The sequence below is a fragment of the Haemorhous mexicanus genome, chromosome 3, assembly GCF_027477595.1.
Source record: "Haemorhous mexicanus isolate bHaeMex1 chromosome 3, bHaeMex1.pri, whole genome shotgun sequence".
NCBI lineage: Eukaryota > Metazoa > Chordata > Aves > Passeriformes > Fringillidae > Haemorhous > Haemorhous mexicanus.
Genome location: NC_082343.1, coordinates 108,519,625 through 108,537,859, shown reverse-complemented (window position 1 = coordinate 108,537,859; position 18,235 = coordinate 108,519,625). Strand labels below are relative to the sequence as shown.

Genomic DNA, 18,235 nt, shown 5'->3' with positions numbered 1-18,235 from the left:
TGTTTCCCCTCCACCAAAGCAAGCCCAGCAATGTGACACAAATAAAGGAGTTATTTATGTTAGAGCTGTGATCCCACTATCTGACCCCAATGGGTGGACTCCCACAGTGATCTCACCCTCACGCCTTACTCAGCGTCACAAGTAGCAGAGAAAGGTCATGCTTGGTTAAAACCAAAAAGTGCTTTCTTGCAGCTTTTCCCCCTTGGGCCAGAGGCTCTGTCCCTGACTTAGGCAAAGATCCAATTGGAAATAATGAATGTAATTACCTTGTAAGCACCTCAGTGGAAAATATTGGTATAGTTAATTATACAGGGATGCAATGCTAACCCATTTCCCAGTGTTTAAAATACAAATATTAATGCTTTCTCCTTTGGGGTTTTGAGAAGATTAGTTATTGCTGCAGTCTAACTGAATTGATAAAGTTTTCAGCTATTGCAATCATTTTAATGAGAAGGTTTCCAGTACAGGTTTAACATCAATGGTTGACATCACGTGTAAGAGTGTTACTTTGACACTCAGAGAGTATCAGAGCAGGGGTTTGAGCACCCCTGCAAGAATGAGGGCCCCTTTGGCCATGGCCCTTTAAGCATCCAAAACTGAGATGTCTTTCAAAGGATGTTTGATTTTAGTGTTCTCAAATTGAAGATAAGAAACTCCCACACTGACTATCCAGAGGACTGAAATTTAAATTTGAATATCAGGAGAATTGAGAAGGATATCCAAAACCTAGGACTTCGGTACCTTTCAAGAAATCCTGATTAAATTGTCTATGTGAAAATGAGTCTGTCTTTTGTTAAGGATCATAGGAAACAGCGTAATAAACTCACAGCACGGACCAAGCATGTACTGCAGTATTTTCACATTATGGCTGATTGACTTCCCAGGTGTTGAGCAAGGAACCTGTTATTTTTATGTCGGTCTGCCTGAAAAGGCCCATCACTTTCAGCCCTCTGTGAGTAAATGAGCAAAAGCCATTCCATGTGTTTCCCTTGCTTTGGTATTTGTTAACATTTGTTAACATTTCTGAACTATATGTACCCTAGCAGATAGTCATAGGTCAAAACCAGAAAAAGCTCAACTCCCTTCTCATATCTCTGCAAAAGTAGTGGAGAAAAATTATGAAAATAGTAACCTGTCCTGAGATTTCCCTCAAAGGTATCCAAGGACGTTTTTCCAGGGGGAAAAAAAAAATAGGAGACACCAGCACTTTGGGCATAGGTCTTACTGTTCAGCAACAATCACATTTTGCATGAGACCAGCTCTTCCTGCCAGGGGCAGGCAGCAGCACAGGGCCTTGGGCACCTGCCCAGGCAAGAGAAGGGAAGGGACAGGCACAATGCCCTGCTGGGGATCCCTGCCACAGAGAGGCCCAGAGTTCTCAGGTTGCCACAGGAATTAATGAGGCCAGTAATTGGGAAATCCATCCAGGCAGCCCTGGAAACTCCTGCTTCAACAGAGAGCAGTGTTTGCCCCCATGCCCTGCTACAGCAAGCAGGGCCATGCACTTCAAGCAAAGGGGAGCCCACTAATAAAAACTGCTTTTATCTAAATACTTCCTTGAAAAATAATCCTTACAGCCAGTGCTGCTTTTCAGTTTTGTGCCTGTTCTGCTGCAACACCAGCTCACTGGGAACCCAAGCACTAGCCACAGAGGCTGCCCATGCTCAAAGCAACTAGGATTAGTCACCACCTTGACTTTTAAGTACATTTCCATATGCCACACAGGAAAAAACTAAGGAAGCAGCTCCCCCAAAGGGAACTAAAACCACCATCCTCTGAAAGCTGCCAGACAGGTATTTCACCCAGTGGAAAAAAGCCAAATAAAAGCATGTGTAGGCAAGGGGCAAACTCTGGTTTGGTTCAACTCTATCCAGGTGTACTGCTGCAAACAGAGGACTGCCTCCATGAATCACAACACTGCTCTCACAAGTGTCAGCATAGAATCTTTTAATACTTTACATTAAAAAACTGCATACACTATAGTTTTATGTAAACATCATATACATCTCTGTTTTTGCCATGTCAGTTTATTAAAAACAGTCTCAGTACCACTGTTGAGGGAAGAGGGAGAAAAGTAAACAAACATAAATGGATAAATTTGTTCTCTGAACCAGAGAAACAGAAAGTTATTTTCACCTAGGTTGGCCACCTTGTGAAAATAAGTTTTAAATAAACCTTGATTCTTTAAACTGCCCTTGAGTACTAAAGTCTGATGTACTCACTGCATAAGTAACAGTGCTTTCACCCATTTCTTTTTCCAAGGCAAAAATATACAGTGGTTTTATTTTGTCTTGTGTTGAAATCAGTTTTAAACAAGACCCAGATGAGGTTACTGAGTAAGAATGTTTCCAATGCTACAGTGTTGTATGCAGATGATGAGTGCATTGAGTGTTTAATTTAAACATAAAAAATCCACCAAGTTGTGCAAAGTAACATCTTTTGAAAATAAACTTTTAAATAAACCCAAATCAACACACTTGCAGGAGACAACATTAAAAGTAAGGAGCAGGCACCAAAATCATAATATGGCGATCATCCCCTTGCTCACCCTGCCTCATCTGTCAGGAGGTGGATATCCAGCAAGCAGGACAGTTCAGCTTTACTTTCTGGCCTGGTGGCTTCTGCAGCTGGAGTCAGGTCATGGCTCCTGTTATCAGCAGGCATCAGTCACTCAGGGCAAGTTCCTTTGCACAACACAAGTCCCACCTGGGCACCCCCTCCCCACCTCACTTTAAATAAGCACCCCCTGCACTACCCCAGTTTGCACAAGACAAAAAAGGTAACATATATACAGGCTTCGCTTGGGATGACCCTCCCCTCCCCTCCCAGTCTCGGTCTTCAGGGCACTAATTCCCACAGCAGGTCAGGCTCAGGCTGAAACATGTGAGGGAGAAGCGAGGATGCTGCAGGCAGCCTGGGAGAGGCAGCCCCTTTCCCCAGCTCGCCTGGGTGGAGGCACATGCAGGCAGGAGGCAGAAGTCCCTTCGAGCATCTCCGCTCCACCGCCCTCCTCTTGCAAAAGAGAGGAGGCTGCCCGGGAGCAGGGAGCAGCAGGTGTTGGCAAAGGGGCAGAACCGGGTGCAACGATTGCTCAGTCCAGTCTCAGCAGCTTTTTGTTGTTGAGTCCACGACTAACTCGCAGGGGCCAGTGGTAGGAGAAGGCTTCTCCCCACTTTATTCCCAAGACTCAGGGCATGCAATCCCCCCCTCCCTCCGTCCCCACGGCTGAGCAAGCACAACCCTTTTTGGCCAAGGCTCAAGGAGTGTGCTCCCTCCCTCAGCCCCCACCCCATCCACAGCCAGTCCCTAGCGGAGGGGACAGGCAGATGCCGTGTGCGTGTATAACCCCGCTGCTCTGCACCTGCCAACAGGTGACCCAGGCGCTGTGCCCAGCGCCGCGCTCCAGACACGCCCTATAGCACTTTGCAGCAGTTGATGCAGCCGTTCTGGGTGCCGTAGCGCTTCTGCAGGGCTGCCCGGGTGGCAGTCTCGAAGACCTCCCGGACACCCTCCTTGGTCTTGGCCGAGCACTCCAGGTAGTCGTAGGCCTGGATGCGAATGGCCATGGCCCGGCCATCCTCGGTGCGCACCGGCTCCTGCTTCATGCGGGCCAGCTCGTTCCGAACGTGCTCGTCGTTCCGCAGGTCCTTCTTGTTGGCCACCAGGATGATGGGGACGTTGGGGCAGAAGTGCTTGACTTCGGGCACCCACTTCTCCGGGATGTTCTCCAGCGAGTCCGGGCTGTCCACAGAGAAGCACATGAGGATGACATCGGTGTCCGGGTAGGAAAGGGGACGCAGGCGGTCATAGTCCTCCTGGCCGGCCGTGTCCCACAGGGCCAGCTCCACCTGCTTGCCGTCCACCTCGATGTCCGCCACGTAGTTCTCGAAGACGGTGGGCACGTAAACCTCGGGGAACTCGTCCTTGCTGAAGACGATGAGGAGGCAAGTCTTGCCACAGGCACCGTCCCCCACCACCACCAGTTTCTTGCGGATGGCAGCCATGGCCAGGCTCGCCAAACTGGCCTTGCCGTGCAGCAGGACGATGGCAGCGCCCTCCTCCCCGCGGCCGCCGCCTCCCGCTCCCTCTCGCTTCTCACAGGGCACCGTGGCGAGCCGGCCCGCGCAGGCAGGCGGGCGCGCCCTGCTCTCTTGGCTCACCGGCACCGCGCCGCCGTACCCTGCCTCGCGGAACGCGCTACGGCCGCAGGGTAGCGCCGCCGGCCCCAGAGCCCTGCGGTGGAAGCGGTGCCGCCGGTTCTCGCCCTCACATAAACAGGCCAGCAGGACCGGCTCCAGCCACTGCCGCAAGCTGCGGCCCGGCTCCGCTATTTAAAGGCGCTCGCGACTTTCTTAATATAGCTGACCAATAGGAAGGCAAGGAGTGAGGTCATCCCCGGCGGAGAGCGCTGCGATTGGCGGGCGGCCGCGGGCGGGAGGCGGGGCCGAGGCGGGCGGGGCAGCGGCCGGGCCGGGGCAGCGGGCTCGGGGTCGCGGCGGGCGGAGCCGCGCCAGGGGCGGCCGGGAGCTCCTGCCCCCGGTCTGAGACCTCCCGGCCCCGGGCGATCCCGGCTCGGCGCTAGGGCAGGGCCGGTCCCCGCCGCAGTCTCGCCGCTCGGGATGGCCGCTGTGAAGAGGCTGGGCGGGCACCCGAGAGGAACGGGGGGCGCCCCTGCGTCCCAGGTGCTGCTTTAAAGCCCGGGCAAAGTGAACAGAGAGTATTGCAGGCGGTTGAATAAAATGAAATGAAAACGCCCGCTGGGTTCTACTGGAAAAGCGCTCGACTCCCTTCCTTAAAAAATTCATCATGTTCGACTCTCGCCAGCTCTTGGCCAAACGGGAGCGGAGGAATTGTAAACTGGGAGAAGCAGGCTTCAGTTCAGGATTGAAATGAACTGGCCTTTGGGTCTCAATTTTACAGGGATGTCGGAAGTCACAGCCCTGAAAAAATTAACGTGGTACATAAAGGGGCACAAAGCGCTGTAGTGCGGGGTTGCTGGGAGGGCAGGGTGCGAGTCCCTCCACGGAGGAGGGCAGGGTGCGAGTCCCTCCACGGAGGAGCTGGCAGGGCTGGGCTGGGCTGGGCTGGGCTGGGGGCGCTGGGGTGGCCGCCGTGCCGGGGGACACACGGACCCCCCGGCAGCGACGCACTCTGTCCCTGGTGCAGCTATCGCTGCTCAGCCGGGTGGTGTCCCAAACTTCTTCCCTGCGAGCTTTCCCACACAGACGATATCCTGCGGCTACTGCCTCTCGGGGCTGGATTCAAAGTGTCCCGTTTTCCTAGCCAGCACTGGCATTAGTGAATAGAACAAAAATGGGTGGTTTGTACAATACTGTTGTTATTAAAAATTGTATTTTAAAATATCCACTTGGAGAGTGAATGCATCACTGAGTACATCAAATTGCCTGACAAGTTACTTGCAGCAAACTGTTACAGAGGGGTGTGTGTCAATAGGGCAAAAGGTTCGTTTAATCCTGGGCATTGAAATAAAATTCACTTTCTGTTATATTTTTGTAATATCCATTACTCCCAGTCAAAAGAGCATGTCCCTGGATGCTGACGGACTAATTTGTACCTTGATCTTACAGGAGTTTGTACAGCACATTTTATGTGAACATAATAAATTCAAACTGACTTTTTAAAGAATCCAGCAATAAAGTGTAGACGTTGACGCGGATGCTCTTCAGTACCTGTGGCCTTCGAGCGGGCCAAATTTCTGGCGTGCATCGTCCCTTTAAATCCGTTGTCACTGCTCACAGGCTTCAATTCTTCACAAAACTGTGTGGAAATCATCCCCGTGCTGCCGTGTCCTCCTGGCGATGGTGCAGTGGCAGCTTGTAGCTGTTTTCTCCCCAGTCCCAAGCAGGTTAATGCAGCTCGGGGAGGCAGTCAGAGGGAATTTGCTGAGCATTCCCCCGTTCCATGGAAACCCCACCGACCCGCCGCTGCCCGCGCCGCCCTCCGCCGCGCCGCGCTGACCGCGGGGCCCCAGCGCCCTCTCGCGGCTGCGCTGCGCCCTGCACCGCCCTGCGCCTGCTCCGTGCGGCCCCGCAGCTGGAACAGCCCGCAGCTGGAACAGCCCGCAGCTGGAACAGCCCGCAGCTGGAACAGCCCGCAGCTGGAACAACCCACCGCTGCAACAACCCACCGCTGCAAAAATCCTCCTCTGCGACTGCTTCATCCGGCATGAGAGGCGCTGTTTAAATGTACTTCTGATAACGCTTGCATTTGACTTTTGAATCATGCCTGGGTGTTTAGTTTTGTCTTTTCAGGAGCAAAACGTTTCGATAAATAGAAAAAGGGATAATGCAAGCGAGCAGTCACGTGTGTTTTGTTAAATAGAAAAAGAAATAATGTAAATGAGCAGTTACTTTTGTCGACTCGTCTGTGCTGTGCCGCGGAAGGCAGGTAAATAAGCAGCTTATTCATTTCAAAGCACACGGCTCTGTTGTTGCCCAGAGTGCTGCTGGCAATTACCGGTGTGCCTCAAGAGTCCCACATTCATACTGCTTAACTCTTTAAAGGCTTCAAAGCAGGGTGACCTCATCCAAATTTTCTGCTGGTTGCAGCTTCCAAATTGTGCAAAGGAATTGCTCCACAAATGTCCAGCTAACCCAAGTTAAATCCATAGCATGAATTTTTCTTGTAACTGAGGAGTACATGTATTTGCAGCACCCAGTTTTGGTCTGAGCCATAACGGCTTCATTTTCAAGGGGAGTCTCACATCTCTGGTCTTCCACACAGTTGCACTGAAAGCAAAGTGCCTGATGTTTCATCTCTCACCTTGCAAGACAGACTTCAGCAAAGGCTATGTAGCTCCTTGACCAAGGGATTCAAATGCTTTATAAGTCTTTTTTCCAGAAGTTTTATATCATGAGACTCAGCCCTGGGACAAACTCAGGCTGAGATCACACAAATTCACTGTTCTGGGGTGCACTCCAGCAACAGCCTCTGTGGGGAACATCCAAGTCACTGAGGTTATTACACATCTGTAATTAGCCAATATATCCAGCTCATGTATTTTAGGGCTGAATTTTAACTTATGTTGTAACTTTTATATTTTCTGCGTGAATCTGCATGATATGCTGAACTATAGTTCTTTAAGCAGCCTGAATCTTCTCTTCTAGTGATCCCAAAATGTGCACTCTCTAAGTACAGCATTGCAGCATTAGTTCTGCTGCACCACATACATCTGTATGATTGATGAAGAGAGCATGAATTAGGAGACAGAAGACACCACTTGTTTGCTTTTATTGCTTGTGCGGATGGTTTTGAGATTAAAACTCAGATTTTGTTGGTGTTTTTTTAATTATTATTTAATTCAAGTGGCATTTTTTTGTTGAGAAGACAAATCCTGTCAATTACTGGAGATTGTTTCCAGATCTTATTTCCCCCCCTGCTCTTCTTCTAAGCAGATTTTCTAAAGGGCATGTCTGTAACTCAGATAATTTGTGTTCAAGTGTAAATCTGTACCAAAAGCACGAAAGCTCAGTGGGGAAGGCAATCTTTCTCCTTTTTGTCAATAAGCAGGCAAGTAAGTACATTGCCTGCTGTGGCATAACATGCTGAGGGAGCCATGTGTCCTCTAATGGCACACAAAGTCCTGCATGCTGGCTTGTAATGCAGGCATCAGGCATCCTGCAGTCCTCGTGCAGGCAAAGCTTCTCAGCAAAGTGGGGAAGGCAAGAGGCAGTGAAATATGAGCAGTTCACAGGCTAGGGAAAAAATTCAGCTAGTGGAAAAGCACAGGAAAAGCTCTGGGTAGATGTGAGAGAACGGGCAGAAATGGTGAGTATCTGTCTCCCTAAGATGAAGAGTTTGTGGCACACTGAGGAACCAGACCTTGCTGTGTGTCACTGCAGGTCCATTGCTTTCCAGCGTTCTTGGAGAAAAGCAGAGTTTAACTCTCAGAGCTCCTTGGGATCAGTGCCCTCAGCAGACAGTCCAGACTGATCTACCTAGAAACTGGAATGCCAAGGCACAGCAGGAGATGGTGAAATGACCTGTGTGTTTTCATACAGAGGTTTATGCTACGTACAGTGCACATGAAAACACACCACCCCAAAAAAGAAATGCTATCATGACTAAAGAGCTGTATGGGATCCACTGGCATTGCTCTTCCAGGGAATAAGAGAAGTCAGTTAGAAGCTGTTAGCATTTTTTGCCAGTTCTCATAGCAAGACTATAAAATTCATACTTTAATAGGACTCAGGAAATACGGGTTGGCAGAGTAAAATTATACCACTACAGTAAATTAAAGTGGCCTTTTGTCTCTAGCTGAGCTCAAATTAAATAAAAACAAGTTCCTCATCCTTAGGCTAGAATTTTTAGGCCTACAACCCCTCATCTCAGTTAAAGAACCCTTCTGTAGCTGAATGAAATAAATGAGCTGACCACATAACTATTATGGATACTAATCATGTTACATATCTACATCACCAATAATGCCTTTGGAAACAGTTCTCTCTGCAGAGAGACAAAACTTGTCACCCTCTGGTTCCCTCTGTTCCCAATTTTTACTGACTGCAGACACCTTACAGTCTTTGTCTACCAGGAAAGCTGAGACAGTAAAAATTGCTTGTCCAATGGCAACAAGACAGCAGGGAATTCAGTCTCTATCTGGAGTTCAAGATAATATCCTTAACAGTGGGAAGTTCTTTATCTCTAGACTCTCCAGTGGATGTACTTCATTCCACTACTTTGAGGATGGTCAGACACTGGAAAAGGCTGCCCACAGAGACTGTGGGGTCTCCATTCTTGGGCATATTCAAAACCCAGCTGGACACAGTCCTGAGCAGCCTGCTGTAGTTGATCTGCTCTGAGCACGGCAGGGTGGAGTAGATAACCCCTCCTCACCTCATCCATTCTTTGGTTCTGCAATTCATTTATTTGTGATGCCTCAGCAGATCTGAAAAGCGATGTTTGGAGGGTCTCTCTGGCAGGTCTGCTCCTGTTTCACACTCCAGCACTGTCAGCCCACATTCCACCAGGCACACTCAGTTCTGGAGTGCTCACACAGGATGAGTCTTACGCAATAGGAACAAGGAAACTTCTGAAGTAAACACGTTGTGATTTGTTAATGATTTGTGTAATTTCCACTTTATTGGTAGGAAAGTAGATTTCTTTAAAAAACAATGATGTCATATGGTTCTCCATGTAGATTAATTTGCTATATTAAGATACATTAACCTATTCCTTTAATTACTGTGGTCTTTGTGGTGGTCTTTGAAGTGTGGTGGTCAGTTCTCTCTGCAGGGGAACCTGTGACCTGAGGAAGCTGAGGCAGCAACAATATTAGAAGAAACTGATCTCAGGGAAGGCAGTTGATGGTGGAAATTACTATCCTGTAAGTAACAAACTTCTATTTCATATAAATTAACCATGACTCTATGAAGACTGAGAACACTTTCTTAATTCCCACGTGATAACTGATCTGTGCGCAAAAGCAGCATGGGTGCACACAGAAGAGCTACTGCCATTGTAGAATTCCACTAACAGATCATGGCAGGAAAAATGTCAATAAAACCAATCTGGAAAGTTATTCACTACAGTGTTTTGCATTCCATCTCACTCACAAAATTAAGTCATTCGATCTAAAAAAAAAATTAAATCTGTTATGGACTGGACACTGACCATAAACAATATCTGAGATGGAAAAAACAGAAATATAGGGTACTGCAGGAGTCTTGGTTACATCCAGATTTGGCTTACACCTTAATTTTTTGATTTATAATCAAGAACAGGGTAGTCACAATTTCAGAAAATTCTGATATCAGAGAATTAAAAGATGGAAAACAATAGGGAGGAAAGGTAAGACAGGAGTATGGGGAGAAAAAAGGAGATAAGGAAAATTCCAAACTAATGGAATTTCTCTGCTCTCCTCATTCTGCCCTTCACAAAAGCTTAAAAACAAAAACAAACACATCTGGGAATATGTCATTTTCTACTTCATCTTTATTTTCAAGAAGTGGCTGCTTTTAGGAGAAAAATAGCTGTAGCTAGAGATCACCCCCGTAAAATGTGCTTCACCTTTGCTCTGTGCCATGAACACCTTCCCAAGTCCTATGAGCCAGTGTTGACACTGCTGACACAGGTGGAAGGGGAAGAGATGAACTTCATTCTCTTGGATGTGCCAGGGAAGGACAAAGTGGGTTACTGAGACCTCTGCCCAGTGTTCCACAAGGATGTAGACATCTACAGGGGTTACTTTAATGTGCTTCTACATGGACAGGACTGGCTTACAGCAAAACATCCTTGATTTTTGGGTTCTAGAAATCAAAGTGTTCTGCCTCACAGTACCTATTATTCCAGTGGCTGCCGAGATAGAACTAAAGTATTAAGAAGAAACTACTCCAGGCAACAAGACAATTAACACTACAGAAGGAGAAGCTTAGGCTGCCAGGTTGGGGCACATGCTTACCTGGGCTGCTCTGCCAAGACAAAAGAAGGTGATGATAGAAGCCTGGAGATCATTAACCGAGTGCATTACATGAGGAAAGGAGGAGAAAAAAAACACTATAGGCACTGCCAAATGTTGTGAGAAGGGAACATTATTTTGTGGTTGGATTTCATCATGTGCAATGGTAAGCAGATGTCTTTGTTGCTGTTGTTTTTGTGCTATAAAGGCTGCTTATATGTTATAGGAGGAAAACATCCCTTATCTGCAAAGCATCACACTTGAAAGCTGGTTTTATTTCTTTCTCCACCTCCAGTAGAGGCTGAAGAGAACAATTCCAGGTTTGAGATGTGGGACCAGTCCTGAGAAATGGAAATGACCAAGCTACCATTCTCCATGGAGGTTTTTTGGTCAAGAGAGTTACACAGAGGCTAGGACAGAAACATAAACCAGCACTACTGGGACAAGCACAAGAACATGTGTTTAGTGAATCTTTTAGTGAATTCTTTTAGTGAATCTAATCCCGGGTTCCGGGCCGTAAGACTCAGTGGCAAACAGCTGTGCTGACAAAGTTTCCTTCCGCACTCTTCCTTGAAGGGTGTCCTTCGGGAAGGGTGTCACCACACAAGTATCCAATAGTCTGCTGTGCTAATAGCAGCAGGTTTCTGGCTGGCAGAGCAGGTCTGACTTTCTCTGGGATTCATTTGCAGAGCTGGCCCAGGCTTGGTTCCATATATGCATCAGGAATGCAATGTATAGCATAGAGTACAATGGAGACAGCGCTATCTCCACCTCTTCTTCAGGCACAGGTGAATAATCTGGGGTAAACCAGCCTGGATTTGGGGTAGGATAGTCCAGTTCATGACTGATCCCTACCTTAAAAGTAGAGGAAAAGACTAGACTTCAATTTCTACACCTCTTCTTATAATCTGAATGTATGTTAAATTTTTCTGTCCTTCCGTAGCACTTGCAGGCAGAGGACATAAAGAAGAGGGAATGCCAGCAACCATGCTGTCAACTTTGCAAGTCATTAACAATCTGGAAAGAGACTGAGACATACTGTCAACCTAAGCAGAACATCTCAGAGAGGCACAGAGATGGACCAAAATGAAAAGATTTTGGGTGCAACTCCCCATTCCTCCTTTCTGAGAAGCACTGGGCCCTGGCAGCCCAAAGAACTGAGTTATGAACTGAAATTAAAGGCACAAGGCTGGAAGCAGGCAAGTAATGTGACTGCAGGGTTTGAAGGCACATGCTGAAACACAGAAATGGACAGAGAAATATTCTAAGGTGAACCTCTTCTGATCCTGAAGTGAAGGTACAGCACTAATTGAGTGTAACTGTCATGAACTAGGAGAACATGGAAATCTGTCCCTTTATTTTGCTGCCTTCCTTGATGCTGGTGTCATCACTCTGGCAGCCTGCTTAAAGTTTCCCAGGAGGAAACAAAATGAGAACAAAGACAAATTTCTAAACTGATTATGCACCTGGAGCTGTACACTTTGCAAATGAGCTTTTCCAGGTGAGACACCTAGCAAAATACACAATTAAGATTTTTTTCTTATCCGCTCTTCCCACCATTATTTGTCTATTGATGATATCATGGGTAGAAATGCTGGGGCTGGCCCGAATTGGATGGATTGCTGCTTTCCTCCTACATCACTTTTTGGTAGCAGTTTGAAGTCCACAATCACACTGTGCCATAACAACAAATGCTTCCAGGATGACATTTCCAAAAGTACCTTTCTTCCAAGAATCTCTGACTGCTTTTCAACATGGATTACCAGCCCATCTCTTGGTGATAAGTAGGTGTTATTTCCATCTTCAAACTGAGAAACTCAAACTGCTGCCTAAAGTAACTGTGAATCATCTACTTCCTGGAGCTTTCTTTTGCTTGTTTTCCATACCCTTTCCCTTTTGTCTCCTGGGCCATTCTTAATTTAAATTTCCTCTCCCCATGGTCTATAATAATCCCCTCGATGCAATCTAATGTTCTACCCAAACTTTAAAACTCACCTACCCCCCCCCCTTCCCCCGGTATGCAGCCTGGGCATGCCTGTGTGCTGTGCATAAGTGCTCTCCTGATTCAGGCAGTAGCTTCAATTGAGCCTTTCAAAGAGCTGTATTTATGTAGATAGGTTTAAATTGTTATTTCCATCCTGTATGTGCATGTGTGGGTGGGGAGGATTAGTCTGCAGATAAGTTAAAGAACACAGGTGTCTCAGGTGCCTCTGATGTGGGGCACTGAGCTGGAGAGAAGCAGTTTTGCAAAGATTCTCAGCACTTACTGCTCCCCCCACTCGGAAAGTTCAGACCGCTTGGGTGAATCAGAGCTCTCACTACCTGGTGCTGAGTAAGACACTGGGCAGCATATTGCCTGGTGTCTGCTTTCAGTCTAAATAAACAAGTGCTTTCCTCCAGAAGGGTGTTTTGTTCAAGATAAGGGTAACTGGTTTCACTTCCAGTATTCACTGTACATCTCTGAATTGAACTGTTGTAACACTGACTTTAGTTTCTGTTTCTTAACATTAATATTTTAATTGTTTTTTGTTTTTTGTTTTTTTTTTTTTGAATGGGAAATAGAAAGTTGGCAATCTGTTTCCACTGGATACTCCTCTGCAACTGGAAAAGAGAAACTCAGGGGAGGTTTTTCATAATCTTTTCTTAACCTGTATAAATTCCCTTTTTTGCCACTTCTGTGAAAAAAAATCAACAATCTCCCTCTTTATCTGTCTCATCTTCTTCAAAACATGTTTACTATGAGGCTAAGAAACTGATTTGGCTCAAGCCCATATTTTAGGGCATCTGTCTCCCAAGAGAAATCCAGGCTGGATAGTTTCCTGTTCTGTATTTTAGCATTGTTGTGTGATCCAGCAGTCAGTGTATTATCCTAAGGCATCTGTATCTGGGGTTGCTTCTCTGTTCCACCTCAGGCTATGTCTGCATGGCTGTACACAAGAGGATGTGCATGTCTGCCCTGCCAAGTAGCTGGAAAGAAGCAGTACCCCATGGCAGGAGGGTGCTAACTCACCTTTCCCACTTAGGAATGTGTCCCCAGGATCCTGTGCAGCCCCCAGTGCAGGGACACCTGCCAGGTGACACTGGGCTCCTACCCACAGGCCTGCTGGCATGGGTATTGCACTCACTCATGGGAGGAACTCAGACTTTACCTGTGGAAGAACTCAGATATGAGCCGTTGAAGAGCTGGAAAGTCTGTAGGAGACTGATACTTGGAAAGTGATACATGTCCATATCTTAAGCTTGGAACAAAAATTAATCACGATGAATCCATGCAGAAGCAAACTGCCAGCAGTCAATACCCAGGCTAAGCTTGAGCCAAAGTGCTCTCCTGTAATGTAAGTCATGCTGCCAGGGTTGGAGGGGAAAGGGAGAAGAAAGAGAGGGAGAGGAAACTGTTTTATTAACCTTTATTTTTTTCTTACTTTTGTGTATTTAAATATTAAACATGAGTATTTATTAGGAAAATAAAAAAGAAAGGAAAGAAGTGCTATGGAACAGAAGATGGAAATTAAATGAAGCTCATATATCATTCAACAGGGCCATTTCTAAGATGAAAAACACTATTTGCTCCTCATCACCACAGCTGTCCAATTGAACCAGCAGGGGAATTCATACTATATTAGGTGAATATGATGTTATACAGTACAATTTGGGATTTCGGTGAAGCAAATATGCAAATAAATGATATTGATGTATTCAGTAGAAATAAGAATAAATAAATAAATAAATAAATAAAGTCAGTACATAACAATAAGAAAACCGTATGTGAGAGCAATTTTCCATTTTCATTGCAAAGATACTTTAGCATTCCATGAAAGAGTGTTGCAGTAGCCTGCATGCTTAAGAATGTCATCAAGGCAAGGTTTGTAGAAAAGCTGACTTAGCTGGGAAAAGAACAGAGAAGCTTTTGGACACTCAAGTCTTCAAACACCTCCTCCAGATCCCATTTGATAAAGGACCTGATTTCCCCCCATAGAGCTCTACAGCCCATGATAAGCCACAAAAGCCGTGACAATCTAGAATGTGTTTTGTGCAGAGATGTAGGAAGAACCTGTTGGCTTCAGAGACATCTATAAAGTGAATATATCAGCAGTGCTTTAGCAGAAAACCTCCCTGCACAGCACCAGTGCAGGGCTGTGGAAGGAGGAGCAGTTTGGAACTAAAAAAGCCCCATGTGTTCTCTCCTTTTCATTGCCTGTTTTGCAGATGCAGTGGGGAGAGGGTAATGTTTTGCTTAACAAGACCATTCTCCATTTTGCATTAGTTTCTTATATAAATAGTCTTCCTAGTGGACAGTCTATCAGTCTACCTATTAATTCATCTGTTTACTCAAACTTACCTTCAGACAGGAAGCATGTTCTCCTTTATGAAAATAGGTTCTCTTAGGCTTTTGTCTCAGTTTTCTTCATAATGTTTTGCCGCTCAATCAAATTCATTTTGTGAAATGTACTGCATCTGTTTTAAATAATTCATCATCTTGTACCTCTGCAATCTCTTGGAGAATGTCAGTGATACAAGAGCCTGGAATTTGTTATTGCATTTTGATAGAGATATAGGGCTGGATCATGGTATTCCTCCACAGCAACTCAGAGTAGCATATGAAAAGGAGGAAAGACTGCAAGTTTTTGCCAAAACTAAATTCTATGTTTCTCTAAGGCCTTGAAAGTTTCATCTCTGCTAGTGGACTTTTCCACCACTGAAACTATCTCTGCACTGTTGATGTGCTCACATCTCACTCTGGTCAGTTGCCCAAGCCATGTTTTATGACAGCTACCTCCAGTGTCAGGGCGACAGAGCTTTTGGAGAGGACTTGTCTCAGCACATCCCTCAGGCTGTGCCTGTTGAGGGGACAGATTGGTAGACAAACATTCAGCTCATGAATCACACCCATGACTGGTTTCTGAGCAGTTTGATGCCATTGGGAGCAACTTTGCCAGCTCAGGTGTGGCTGAGCCAAGCAGTGTTGCAAGGTGTATGTGCCTGGGTGCTGGGAATGGGGGATTTAGCTGCCTGTCATCATCCAGGCTTGACTGAGAGGGAGTTTGTAAGCTTGAAGACACTAAAAGGAGCCTTTTCTCTCTTTCAACCCTTTTGCTCAGACAGTAGGACACTCTTGGCAGAGACTATCCTTGGCTCCCACCTAACTGCAGGCCCAAGTGAACAGGTCCCTATCACAGGCTGACAAATCCAGTGGCCCAGTAGAGGCAAGGCTGCTGCAGGTCCCTGGCCCCAGGGCCAGCTGTCAGTGGGGCTCAGTGTGTGTTCCCAGAAGGCACAGGAGCACAAACACACTCATATCTGGGTACACATGTGATCTGTTCCACAGAAATGCTCAACACACACACAAACACAACCAGCTCCAAGGGCCTCATCCTGTTCTGCTCTCTGGCAGATCATGATGAAATCCCATCAATAGAATATATTTTAAAAATATATATTTTATAGATATTTATATTGACATATATAGAGTGTAGACCTCTGCAGCCACTATCCTGAAACACTCAAGTTTACACAGTAGCTGGTCCCTGGATCCTCTCATCTCCAGTTGGCTCTTGCACAGACACACACAATCAGGTCTCTCAGCTGATTTCCAGGCTCCACAATACCCCCAGTAGCTAGCCAGGAACCCCTTGTCCCTCCAGTAGCCAATACAGAGATCTCTGGTGCCTCCAACATCCAGACCAGGCTTATGGTTGCTTTGGTACCTGTCTGCTAAAGCATTTTATCCTGCTCACCTGTTACTCCAGCTTGACATTCACCAGTGGTTCACCTAGGCTCCCAACACACGTGCACACAGAGCAGAGAGTCTCTCACCCATGAAAAGCCTCTGAAGTGGAGCTCAAGGAGAAGACAAGCCCTTCTGACCAGGTGCAAGGCACAGCCAGCCAGACAAGGCAGCCAGCCAACCCTTGACATGCCTCTGGCCCCTTTTATCCCCTTATCATTGCGTCTTTCCACCCTTATTCCTTTCCAAACCACCAAGATCCCTCCCTTTCCCCCTGCATTGTTCCTCCTCTAAAGATCCCATAGTAAGTCTTATGCAATTCCAAGATGCTCCTCCTCTGTGTCCCATACTGTGTCCTGTACCCCTTACCCCCTCAGTCCACACAGCCTTTCCCTTTAGCTCAGGAGTGCCCCAGGCTGAGACCCCAGGACAGCCCTGAGAGGGGCTGCACTGGGGCTCATGTCCCCTGCTGGGGGTTTCTGAGGTTCCCTCTGTCAGGACCCAGGACATTCCTCTGACTGCCCTGGATGACTCGAGACCCTGGCAGGGGGCTCAGAGACCTTGGCACAGAGTCAAAAACACCTGTGCCTTCAATTTTAGCCCATGGAAAAAATTACCAACTTTGTGTGAAGATTTGCAAGCCACAAGAGTTTGAGTAGAATGGCAGTTAATTTGTCACAGGGTGAAAATTAGAATTAGAATTTTAGGGTTTTAGAATGGGGGTTCAAGAAGCAAGATGGAGAAATCTGGGCGTGTCCTGTCCTTCTTCTCCTTCTTCTTGTCCTCCATCTTCTGCTGGGATGGTGACACTTCTGGATTGGTTAGAGTAGAGACAGACTGTCTAACATAGGTGATAGGTTTTGGAAAGTAATTGTAAATATTGTACACGTAGTTTGTAATATAAAAAGTTCATACCACCCCAATGGGAGGGGCTGTGCCACAACCCAACCTGCTGGACAGATCTCAGCAGGTCAGAGAAAGAATGGAATAGAGAAGAGAAAATAAACAACCTTGAAAAGAAGAACCAATGAATCTCGACTTCTTTAGTCCCGAGGCTGGAAAAAAACTTTCTAATACCTCGGGGGTCATCTCAAGCACAGAAACCCAAGTCCCCCCACTGCCTCTGATCCACATGTTCCTGTGTCACACTCCCCAGCCACCATGGGAAGACACTTTGGGGTGTGCCACAGGCTCTGCCCATCATGGACAGCTGCCAACACTTACCCTGGAGGGAAGTGAAATGTAGCTGTGCTTAAAGCCTTTGGCAGGTTAAAGCCTAAATAAATATTTATCAACGGCCAGAGGTAGAAGAGAGAGATAATAAAAATACATCTTTTGGAAGGCTCCCTGTCCACCAGTTTTCTGCAGGAAGGTAAATTTAAATTAATGTTGCACTTAAGCATTGCTTTGCCTTTAAAAACAATGAATGGGCCAGGGTACATTTCCAGTGACCTGCTGTAAACCTGGCACACGCTGCATCAGTACTAAATTGCCAACAGATTATGATGCTCTGAAAATATGAGGAAGGCAGCTCAGACTTTTTCTTCTCTTCATCCCAGTCTCATTGGAAAGAGCACACTGGCTTCTTTCCCAGCAACTGGAGATCAAGACCCACAGGACTTGGTCTGCCTCTGCCATGGTTGTCAGAGCATCACCATGGTCCCCCTCACTAAACCAACACTTCAGCCTCATGCAGGGACCACAGAGGAACGGGTGAGGGATAGGGGATAAGCAGGATCCAACATCACCAAAACAAGCTTGTTATTTTCTTCCCCTGCAACCCAGACAGCTGGATTCCCATTAAAATTAGACAGATATGGAAAAGCCTCATGATAACCCCTACCGGCCTTTTTTGACACACTTCTGTGATGATTGCCATATGGATCAAGAGATGAAATGGCAAACTCAGCACTGCCTTTTTGTTTTGTGTTCATAGAGTGGCAAACATGAGGGGCTGGCCATCCCAGAGCAGAGGGAGGTGCCCCTGATGGTGACAGTGTTTCGTGATGTCCCTTGTTTGTCTGGCCACAACCCAGCTGCTTTAAGACCATGGCAAATCATCACATCTGATAAACTCTGCTAACCAGAGGTCT

At 46.7% G+C, this 18,235-nt stretch overlaps 1 protein-coding gene across 1 annotated transcript; it reads right to left on the bottom strand.

Moving 5' to 3' along the window:
• Positions 1-1,930: 1,930 nt before the first annotated feature.
• On the bottom strand, positions 1,931-4,012 carry RHOB (ras homolog family member B). Its single transcript, XM_059842947.1, has one exon. It carries the CDS (start codon positions 4,002-4,004, stop codon positions 3,414-3,416), a length of 591 nt encoding a protein of 196 aa, XP_059698930.1. The 5' UTR covers positions 4,005-4,012; the 3' UTR covers positions 1,931-3,413.
• Between the last annotated feature and the right edge of the window lie 14,223 nt (positions 4,013-18,235).